This window comes from Stenella coeruleoalba (assembly GCF_951394435.1).
Source record: "Stenella coeruleoalba genome assembly, chromosome: 18".
Taxonomy (NCBI): domain Eukaryota; kingdom Metazoa; phylum Chordata; class Mammalia; order Artiodactyla; family Delphinidae; genus Stenella; species Stenella coeruleoalba.
The window spans coordinates 17,859,578-17,871,558 of record NC_137164.1 but is presented as its reverse complement, the minus strand read 5'-3'; the positions used below and the strand labels follow the sequence as shown (position 1 = coordinate 17,871,558).

The 11,981-nt window shown below is 39.0% G+C and overlaps 1 protein-coding gene across 15 annotated transcripts in view; it reads right to left on the bottom strand.

Annotated features, from left to right (window-relative positions):
- Positions 1–667: 667 nt before the first annotated feature.
- The window catches only part of RCBTB1 (RCC1 and BTB domain containing protein 1), a 149,100-nt gene continuing 137,786 nt past the window's right edge, over positions 668–11,981 (bottom strand). For all 15 annotated transcript variants that reach the window (XM_079903179.1, XM_079903184.1, XM_079903181.1 and 12 more), the window contains one exon: positions 668–4,771. In XM_079903179.1, the coding sequence (XP_079759305.1) occupies positions 4,631–4,771 (141 nt within the window). In that variant the 3' untranslated portion in view covers positions 668–4,630. The remainder of the gene's footprint in view (positions 4,772–11,981) is intronic.

The window sequence follows — 11,981 nt, the reverse complement described above, 5'->3', positions numbered from 1 at the left end:
TTCTCCAAACAGGACATACAAATAGATGGCCAAGAGGCACACACAAAGATGCTCAACGCTGCTAACACTAGGGAAATGCAAATCAAAACTACAATGAGATATCACCTTACACCTGTCAGAATGGCCATCATAAAAAGACCACAAATAGGGGAGCTTCCTGGTAGTCTAGTGATTAGGATTCACTGCCGTCACTGCTGTGGCCCGGATTCAATCCCTGGTTGGGGAACTGAGATCCCACAACTTGCACAAAGTGGCAAAATAAATAAATAAAAAGACCATAAATACCACCAAATGTTGGCAAAGATGTGGAGAAAAGGGAACCCTTGTACCCTAATGGTAGGAATGGAAATTGGTGCAGTCACTGTGGAAAACAGTATGGAGGTTCCTCAAAAAACTAAAAATAGAACTATCATATGATCCAGCAATCCCACTCCTGGGTATATCTCCAAAGAACATGAAAACACTAATTCGAAAAGATATGTGCAACCCAATGTTCACAGCAGCATTATTTACAATAACCATGATATGGAAGCAACCATGTGTCCATCAACAGATGAATGGATAAAGATGATGGGTGTGTGTGTGTGTGTGTGTGTGTGTGTGTGTGTGTGTGTGTGTGTGTGTGTGTGTGTGTGTGTGTGTGTGTACTAGTCAGTCATCAAAAAGAATGAAATTCTGACATTTGCAGCAACATGGATGTACCTGGACAGTATTATACTTAGTGAAATAAGTCAGAGAAAGACAAATGCTGTATGTTATCACTTATATATGGAATTTAAAAATAAAACCAAAAAAAATAAAACCAAAAATTTAAAAATAAAAATGGAATTTAAAAATAAAAATATTGAGTATAACAAAAAAGAAACAGGCTCACAGATACAGAGAACTAGTGGTTACAAGTGGGGTATGGGAAGGGGGGAGGGGCAAGGTGGGGGTAGGGAATTAAGAGGTAAACTAGTATGTATAAAATAAATAAACTATAAGGATATACTGTATTGCACAGGGAATACAGCCAATATTTTATAATAACTATAAATGGAGTATAATCTATAAAAATTTTGAATCACTATGTTGTATATCTAAAACTAAGATAATATTGTAAATCGACTATACCTCAATTAAAAAAAAAAAAACCAAGACTCCATCCCAGACCCACTGAATAAAGATTTCCCCTGGTCTAGATGATGCTGTAACTTCAGCTTCCCTCCCTGATGATACATCCTATAGCAAAGCTTATCTGAGTAACAGTTCTGATGTCATGATGTTTATTTCTTAAAAAAACCCTCTGTCCACCACTTTACTTTGAAATTTCACCATTCATGGTGGTAACTCAGCACAAGGGAGCAACATGTATTTGTCATCAAGTGGCAAATATCGGGCAAATTAAAACAGACCTGGATTTTTACTTTAGCTGTGTCACTGCTGAAACAATTATTTAATATGAGACTAATTCTGCCTACTTTACGGTACAAAATATGGGCACTAAAAAAGAAAATGCGTGTGAAGCACAGGGCATTAAAATGCCTGGCATTGTGGGAAATAAATGTTCTCATCCACACCACACGCACAAACACATGCCCTCCCCTTGCCAACATTTCCACCTGAGGGGCCCTGGTTTATTTTCCCATTCTAACCAAACAAACTTGCTTATGGTAAAGTTCTGGAAGGCTCATTATTCCGAACCACCTCTAAGCCCTTGCTTGGGCCACTGACCGTTGTTTTGGAAATGAGCTAAAAGGACATTTGTGTTGCCCCCTATGCTGCACAAACATGACCTTCAGAACAATTGCTTCTCATACTAACCCTACTGGGTTTCCTCTCAATGACTTACGAAAAGCTGTTTATAAATGTTATTATGTTGTTAATTCCCAAACCTCTCTCCCAATAATTTTTACATTCCTTGACGATAGGGACCATGTCTCTCCCTTCATTTGTAAGTCCCCAAAAGGATCCAGATACGTTTTTCTACTGTGACAGTTCAATTGTAGTATCTTTCAGCAGGAACAAAACCAAAGCATATCTTCTGGGGTGGGAAGGATAATTGAGAAACAGCATGTTCATGGTGGTACCTGTTTTTAGTCTGATACCCAAGAATCACAGTACTGGTTTTTTTTTTTAAACTGTGGCAAAATACACATTACCATGTTAACCATGCTAAAGTGTACAGTTCAGTGGCGTTAAGTCCATTCACATTGTTGTGTATCGTCCACGCGTAGAACTCTTTCCATCTTGCAAAACTGAAACTCTGTACCTATTAAACAATAACCCCTTATACCCTTTCTCCCAGCCCCTGCCAACCACCATTCTACTTCCTATGAATCTGACTACTCCAGGGACCTCATGTAAATGGAATCATACAGTACTTGTCCTTTTGGGACTGGCTTATTTCACTTAGCATAATGTCCTCAAGGTTCATCCAAGCTGCAGCATGTGTCAGAATTTCCTTCCCTTTTAAGGCTGCCAGATTATTGATTTTTGAGAGGGAAAAAATAACTCTACATGCCTATTTTAACAGATTGCTTTATTTATTAATATGTCACTCTAAACATTACATATATACAACCTATATAACTAGCGTATCAAACCTTGTTCCAGTAGGAAGTTCAAGAGTACATTTTAGGGCTATGTGAAGAAATACCAATACTTTGGCTTTCACTATTATATCAGATGAAAAAAACAATTCAAAGAATAGTTTTCATCTCCTGCTATGATTAACAACAAAACCAAGTAGAAAAATAAGAGAGCCTATTTTTAAAAAAAAACCAACACAAGATACTCAAGTACTTTCTGAGAGACTTTTTTCTGTTCTCTTCACTGAAAATATAGTCATACAAATTACTCAGTAATCTAATATGAGAAGTGGTTCTTCACCTATTGGGAACTCAGTAAATATTTGTTTAGTGAATGAACTATCTATGGAAATGGATCTATGTTAATTTGTGCTTTTTTAAAGTTTTTTTTCAAGTAAGAGCAATAGTAAACTTACTGAAGTTCTTGTTTTGTCCAGATCATAAGCCTATAGACAGTGACTGTTAGAAACACTACCCATCATAGCTAATAATCAAATTAATGTACATTTATCAACCTAGTAAGAAAATTCTATTATGTTGCAGAGCTAATTCTAATCTAATAACTCATTGGGCTTCAATCACTTGCAACATGGTAAAGAAAAGGGGGCTGAGACTTCCGGGTTTATTTCATCTATCAATGAATTTCCATCTTTGGGCCCTCACCCCCCAATATACTTAGAAACATTGCTAAAAACAGTAGCTGCAGCATCTCTTCACCCTTTTTTTAATTGGGGTCTGAAAATGGATTCGGTCTCTAAATTCAGATGGAGGACCTTCCAAACATGACACAGTTCACTAAAGGAGCCCCCACAAATGGAAATGAGTCCGTGGGCCAGAGAGCAGAACAAAGCTTTGTCCTTGAAGCAAGCTCAATGGGCACACGTGATAAAACCCAGAGTTGAACACTCTTACTTCCCAAAGTCACATTTCATAACCAGACCAAAAAAACACCCTCATAATTTAGATCCTTTTTCAAAGTTACCTAACACAATTAAAAGGAAAGGAAAATCAAACGTGAAAGCTGGTGACATTTCAAATAAGCAAAATGTGTGACAGCATTTGGCATAGATAAAAATCGATTAAAAACAAATTCTATTAAGTCCTGTAAGAAACTTGGTTTTAAGAACCACTTATTTGAGTCGGACGTAGCAGATCTGATGATTCAGCAACCACAATTCAGGAAGGCAAGAGTACATTGAATATATCACTATTTTCCTCTTATATGATTAGCATTTATAGGAGAAAAGGTGGGGGGATTTAAATTTGGGTTCTCAAATTTAACCTTAAGAAAACGCTGTTAGTAGTGGAGACTCTGAGTTATAAAATATCCACTTTCACCCAAATGAAGTTTCTTTCATTATCAAGTTTTCACAGGTAGTTCTACATTACGACTCTTTACGTACTTAAGTCTTAAGAGAAACCCCGACTAACCTAGAAATTCATCTTCACATAATTATCATTTCAATAGGCTTATATTAAATTGAATATTATTTTGAAGTTAAAAAAGTCATCAATAATGCAAATACACAAACAAAAGCCTCAGACAATCTTAACTATTCCTTCACAGTGAAGCTACTGAACTAGCAACTAATGCAGCCCTTCAACAAGCCCCCAAGTCAGCATCTGTCATTCCCAGTGGGGCCTCTACACCTCTCACAGTTGGCACCCTATCCCAACCCCTGGCGTCAAAAGGGTTGTCGATATGCAAGCCAGGAGACTTGCCGCAAAGCCCCCTTTCCAACTTCAGGAGTTCCTCTAATCAAAACCAAACCAAACAAAAAACAAACAACCAGCTAGACTTTCACCCTTGTACAATGTCCCAGCCAAACGTTAAGGTCACATTTAAAATATACACATCTGGAAATAAGGGTTGTTTAAAATGGGTTCAGGAAAAGCCGTACACCCTTCCTGTATCCTTACACAGAGAACTGTATCTCCATGTGAGCAAATCAACCTGATGGGCTCTTTTACCTGCAGAATTACATCACCCATAGAGCACAAACGACACACCATCACCAGCAGCCCCAGAGCACTCACACAAAACCCAGCAGTCTTGGGCTTCAGTTCTTAAAGGCTCCACATTTACTGGCTTTAGCAATGAATTCCTTTAGCAGAGGGCCATCCATTTGCCAAAATGCTGCAGTCTGTGTAACTTCTGTCAAATGATTGATGCAAAACTTAAAGCAGAATTCTTCTAAATCCTGGACACACACAACAAAAATAAAAACAAGAAGAGGCCTTTTTTAATTAACTTTGAATTACTTCTCTCCAGCTCCCTCACCCTCCCCCAGAAGAGATTTGAGGCCAGAAACCTCAAACTAGGCAAACAAGTGACCACAGGTACATGTCAGAAAAATACAAACTATTTACTCACCACACAGTAAAAGCAATGGTTCCCCTACTCAAGTCTGACTCTTCAACACACACACACACAAACACACACACACACACAAACACACACACACACGGTGGGGGGTGATTTCCTCATGGTTATCACATAGTCTAGTCACTCAAAGACATGGTTTTAGAAAGCTGAAACAACTTTTGTCCATATCATATGTTTTACCACATTCAAGAAGTCAGAGAAAAGAATTAAGATGTGGGTCATTTGGTCCAAGGAAGCGAAGACTTTAAGAAACAGAAAAGTGATGAAGAGAAATGGTCAACCTGAAGTGACACATTAAAAATAAAACTTCCAAAGACCTTAAATTCACTTTCATGCTCTCTTATATAAAAATGCCTTCATTTTTAAAGCCACAAAGAATAATATACTACAACTTCCACCACGCTAATTTCTCGGATAGTCAATCCACAAAAGAATAGTCACAGAGACTTGACTTTTCAGTTAGACAAATGGAAGTTACCAACTACCAACATTCAGAGGGAGAGTAACATACACAAGTGGCAAACCAGAACAATTTAAAAATCTATTTCTGGGCTTCCCTGGTGGCGCAGTGGTTAAGAATCTGCCTGTCAATGCAGGGGACACGGGTTCAAGCCCTGGTCCGGGAAGATCCCACATGCTGCGCAGCAACTAAGCCCATGCACCACAATTACTGAGCCCGTGTGCCTAGAGGCCACGAGCCACAACTACTGAGCCCGTGTGCCACAATTACTGAAGCCTGCGCACCTAGAGCCCGTGCTCCGCAATAAGAGAAGCCATCACAATGAGAAGCCCACGCACCACAACGAAGAGTAGCCCCTGCTTGCTGCAACTAGAGAAAGCCCGCGCACACAGCGAAGACCCAACACAGCCAGAAATAAATAAATTTTTAAAAAAAGATCTATTTCTACCTATGCTAAGACATGCTTTCATCTCCAGCAAAACTCTACTATATTGTTGTTTGTCCCTTCAAGCATTGGAACAGGGGCTTCCCTGGTGGCGCAGTGGTTAAGAATCTGCCTGCCAATGCAGGGGACACAGGTTCGAGCCCTGGTCTGGGAAGATCCCACATGCCGCGGAGCAACTAAGCCCGTGCGCCACAACTACTGAGCCTGCACTCTAGAGCCCGCAAGCCACAACTACTGAAGCCCGCGTGCCTAGAGCCCGTGCTCCACAACAGGAGAAACCACCGCAATGAGAAGCCCGTGCACTGCGATGAAGAGTAGCCCCCGCTCACTGCAACTAGAGAAAGCCCGTGCGCAGCAACGAAGACGCAACACAGCCAAAAATAAAATAAATTAAAAAAAAAAAGTGGAACATATTTACTAAATCAATTAGGTACCTGGAATATACACAAAGATGAAGTCTAAGAGCTCAGTTTCTGTAACGTGGCCAACAATACTGAAGGTCAGTACTCAGGGTTCTGTCAAACTAGGATCTCAACAACTGTTAAACTGTAGGGTCTTGGCTTCGTGTTTCCCAGCCACCACCAAATGAGAATTTTAGGCAGGGTGGGGAAGGGCCGCATCCGCATACAGAAACACCCCTTTCAGACCCCTGCAAACGAATACTTCCTTATTCTAAGAGTCTCTGGTCCCTCCCCTCCAGGCATATAACCAGTAAGAGATAAACCACATTTAACGTCTCTCAGCCAGCTACTGTCAGAGTTTTATTCTCCAGATAATTGAAAATGCATTTAAAATGTTAGCACAATACCTGAATCCATGTTTTTTAATAAGAGATTCCCAGTGGGGTGAATGGACAGCTGAATGCTCGGGTGTATTACAATAAACTGTTAAACAATAGAAAACATTTTCTCTCTCACATTATTATTAAAGAAAAAGCACTACTCCTGGTATCATAACCCAATGGTTAATAAATAGCTCTAGGGACTAAATTATATCCCACGGAAAGATGAAAGTCATATTTTAATCTTGTTTATCAAAAATAGAAAACTAGTTTATCTACATATAACTTAGGAAGAAGGAGCCAGTCATAGCACAAAAAGTTCTTCAAACCATGTAATGTATCAGATAAGGATCTTTAAATATTAAGTTTTAATTATATAATTTCAAATTCAAAGGAGAAAGAGAGGACACTAAATTCTGACACTGCAAAACCTTACCACTTCTATATCTGTTTATTTGGAATTAAAGACCTTGGTAGTATAATGAAAAAGTGAGTTAATTCAGTTTACCTACTGTATAGATTACCTTGAATATAAACTTTAAGAACTTTTTTATATGGTACAGGTATACAAATGGTGCTTCTAATTACAAATCAGTTCATATACCTATGAAAATAGTTTTATCAAACTGCCTTCCCTTCCCCTCCAATTAGTTTGGAAAGATTTCTCAGTACAGTTGATACTTGAAAAACACAGGGGTTAATCCAAGTACAATTAATAGTTGGCCCTGCACAATCGCAGGTTCAACCAACCGTGGATCATGTAGTACTGTAGTGTTTACTACTGAAAAATACCCACATGTAAGTGGATCTGTGCAATTCAAACCTGTGTGGATCAAGGGTCAACTGTATTCAACAAATGTTTAACAGTTTCAAGAATACTGAAAATAATCTAAATCTGGGTTGTTTAAATAACTAATTACACGTTGGATAAGGCAGAACTTGGGAAAAGGAAGCATTGAACACACTTGAAGAGAGAAACTGGAATTTGCATGTTCATTTGCCTGAACCAGAGAGTGGCACAGCCAAGCACATTCACTTCGCAACCTGAGCCAGTGTGCCATTGATGTTGACGTGTGGATTAGATAAACACCCTTCTGATAATTCTTAAATACTATAAAAACCTACATGATCTGTTCACCTCATGCTGCAAACGATCAGATCTTCAATTACCCAGAAGAAAATGCAACTCTTACCCAACTAATAAGTCAACTATAACAGGACTGCTGGGCTTAAAAAAAAAAAAATTTCTAAGAAGGATGAGAAGGACCACTTGACCAGTAGATGAAAAAAGTTCCTAAGAGTCTTCTCAAGGCCATGGAATAAGAAAGTGGGGAAGGGTGTAAAATCAAGGAGTCTAACATGGTATTCTTGGTGTTTAGAAACCAAAGTCCATGTTTATGACATTCTGTGGTGAAATTATTGTAAGTGGTTCTGGGGCAAATCAGATATCAGATTTGTTATAATTAATAAGGAAGATCAAAATAAAATATTGCTATTCTAAATTTACAAATTTGCTCCAAATCTTTAAGCATTTAAATTAAATTATTCCAATAACTATACACACTCTGAAAATAAGTTGTTTTTCCTTTCCACAGATTTTCTTTAGAAACAAAACACAGAGAACTGATGGTCTTAATATCCACATTTTAAAAATGCTAATGCAGCCTTCAACGGAGTTCTTATCCAGTCTTAAAATCTAAAATACATGAGAGTGCTAAGACTTCCTGTGGGAGGACACTTGGCCAGGGTGAGACCTCTGTGTCACAGGCCACCCTTGAGACACATTTCAGACGGCAGATACCGAGAACCACACCTAACTGTCCAAACGTGTTGTTAAAATAATTAGATAACAAAACCCAAACACTATAGTCTCTAATTCACTTGATAGTATAGTTGACCCTTGAACAACGCAGGTTTGAATTGCACGGGTCCACTTACCCAGGATATTTTTCAATAGTACATACTACAGTCCTACAGGATCTAAGTTTGGTTGAATCCGCAGATGCGGATGAACCAGGGATATGGAGGGCTGACTGTAAGTTATACGCGATTAATCCCTGCATTGTTCAAGGGTCAACTGCATATCAAGTACAAAATATTCCACATCAAAGTAGGTTTTGATTTTGTTTTTTAGAATGTATTTAAGTGTCTCACTGTACTGGAAAAAAATTTTAAAGGTGCCTTCTCTCACTACCCAAAAAGTATTTTACAGTCCACTGATCACAAAAAACTTTTAATTCAACCCCTTGAAAAAAGAAATAAATGCTGACCATCTGGCTTTAGCGCGAAGCTTTCCAATACTCATATCCCAAATCAATTTTGGAATTAGATTCCTGGCTCATATTTATTGCTTCTCCCACCAAAAGCAAAATTTTAAGACATAGCTGCTCAGAAAGTAGGATTTTCTGGAAAGTTCTCTATTCTGGTTAAACAGAAAAAAAATCCCCAACTGTTTCTTCTAATGTTCAAATAGACACAGAAAACAAAAATCTCCTGAAAAGAAACAGTATAAATAGAAGCATTTCAAAATACTAAAAAAAAAAAAAAGTTTATAATGTGATCAGAACTATCACGAGACAATGTTTTATATGCATTTTCTCCCTTGATGCCGATACTTATTCAGGTTTGTACTAGAGGAATATTTAAGTGCTCCTTCTCCAAGTCCTTCTTTACTTTATAAAGACATGCAGAAAGTTTGACAATGCATTCATTAATGCAAGGGTTCCACAACAATTAGCTTACTTTTCAAAATCTCCACAACTACTGAGTCAATACATTTTCGCTCTTTTTATGTATGTCCATTTGCTTCAAAATTCTCTTGTTAAAAGGAGGCATGGGGCTTCCCTGGTGGCGCAGTGGTTGAGAGTCCGCCTGCCGATGCAGGGGACACGGGTTCGTGCCCCGGTCCGGGAAGATCCCACATGCCGCGGAGCGGCTGGGCCCGTGAGCCATGGCCGCTGAGCCTGCACGTCCAGAGCCTGTGCTCTGCAACGGGAGAGGCCACAACAGTGAGAGGCCCGCATACCGCAAAAAAAAAAAAAAAAAAAAAAAAAGGAGGCATGGGGCTTCCCTGGTGGCGCAGTGGTTGAGAGTCCGCCTGCTGATGCAGGGGACGCAGGTTCGTGCCCTGGTCTGGGAAGATCCCACATGCCGCAGAGCAGCTGGGCCCGTGAGCCATGGCCGCTGAGCCTGCGCGTCCAGAGCCTGTGCTCCGCAACGGGAGAGGCCACAACAGTGAGAGGCCCGCGTACCACAAAAAAAAAAAAAAAAAAGGAGGCATGGAGGAACCACAGTAATTTTTATAGCAAAGAGAAGAAACATGAGAGGCAGGTAGTAGTCTCCATCCTCCCAGCATTTCAACCAACAGAGTGAAGGGAAAGTCAAGTAGGGTCCCCAAGTTCAACGTCTGAAAACAACGGATTTTGCAGCTAATTTCCAATCTGTCTTAGGAGCAGCTTCCCATCAACTAATAGATATAGTAAGTGGGTTTTATTTTTATATTCTAGAGACTTCATTTATTTACTTTCTACATTCTACAGTATTAAGGAAATGTAACGTAAAGCTACATTAGTCGATTACATAACTCCCAACACAATCAAAAACAAACAACCTAGAAAGAAGGCTTTTTGCCTTCTATTTTCTAATTTTTCTACAGTGAATGTATAATATTTGTGGGGTTGTGAGTTGTGGTTTGTTTGTTTTTACATTTTTTTAGAAAAGCAGAACTTCATGGTGAGGTGTTTCAAATATTACACATTCATTCGTTCATTTAACTCAACATACATTTCTGAGTGCCAACTATATGCCCGCACTGTGACAGACTCTGTGGAAGCACATGCGTTTGTGGTCTCAAACAAGGGACAGCTTTTAATGTATCTATACTTGATATCAGAAAAGTAAAAACTACTGAAGGAAATGATCAACCGGCTTGGGTAGAAGTGGAATAAGGCATTTTCTATAAACGTTCTGGGGTAGAAAAGCTGAAAGTGCAGAAGACATTTCCAGCAACTCAAGCCGAGATATCTGCCTCTGCCCATGTGGTTCTGACTGGTTTTGGTCAGCAAGATGCTAATCCCAAGAATATGGAACTCATCAGCACTGAGGAGGAGTATGGTGAGACACAGAGGATTCTAAAGTCAATCACCAAATGGACAGAAAAGCCATGGACCAATTTAAAATTACATCATTGGGCAGAAATAAAATCTAAAGAAACAGCATTTCTAATAAAGATGTTCACGATGACAAAGAAAGGGTAGGGAAAAAACTATATTTCCATTTCCCATTAGAAATGATTGACTTTGATCATCATTCCATCTGTTGAAAAGGTCACAGAGAAAATCAGCTATATCTGACCTTACCAAATATTTATAATCATAACATAATCTGAAATAAAGATAGGGTACATTTTGAAAATGCAAGACATAATGGTCCATTTTGATCCCCAAATGTGACAAAGATGAAGTCTATCCACCACATCTCCAAAGCCACAGCTGCAGATCTTTGCAGGTGTCTGGTAGATTCCCTGATACCAGGTAATCTGCCTCATCATATGATGACAAAATACCTATAAGAAAGACTAATTGTTCCATTTAGGGTGCACACCTTAGCTAGACATCTGTAACTCCAAAACTCTTGCTCTTTGACTTTTATTCTTCATGAATATGTAAAACCAACCATACCAGCCTTGAGTTCACTAATTATCCTTCATGTATCCTTCACGTGGTACAATCTTCATTCAGTTCAACAAACATTTATCATGTGCCAGGCACAAGGCACACAGATGAATAAGATACAGTTCCTGCTCAGAGGGAGCTTACAATCTGATGATATCGTGGCTCTTAACTTAAAGAAAATGTACATAAATGTCTGAAACACAAGACTCCCAAAAGCTCATTCATTCAGAGACTCCCTAGAGATCCATCAATCAATCCAATATAAAAAGCAAACAAACAAAAAGGAGTCCAGAGCAAGCTCTTCACCCATGAATAACTGTGATAATTAGACGATGATAGAATTTTCAGAGCACACACAGCTAGCTATAAATCACAGGGCAGCCTTGGTTTACGACAGGGGAGAGCTGGGGAGACGGCAAAGTGGATCTTGAGAAAAATATATTAAGCTGACCTGGAGAAATACTTGAAACTAAAATATGCTGTTTGTTAGTCCCACTAGGTATGGCACTTTATATTCCAACCTGCAGTATAGCTGCTGGGACTTCAGTTAGCTTCCTAGCTTAGGTAAAAATATAAGTAGAGAAACAACCGTGTTTGAAACTATGAACAGAGAATAAAGCAAGCCAGATTTCATTTTTTAGGGGTCAGTCAGTTCAATGATTCCCT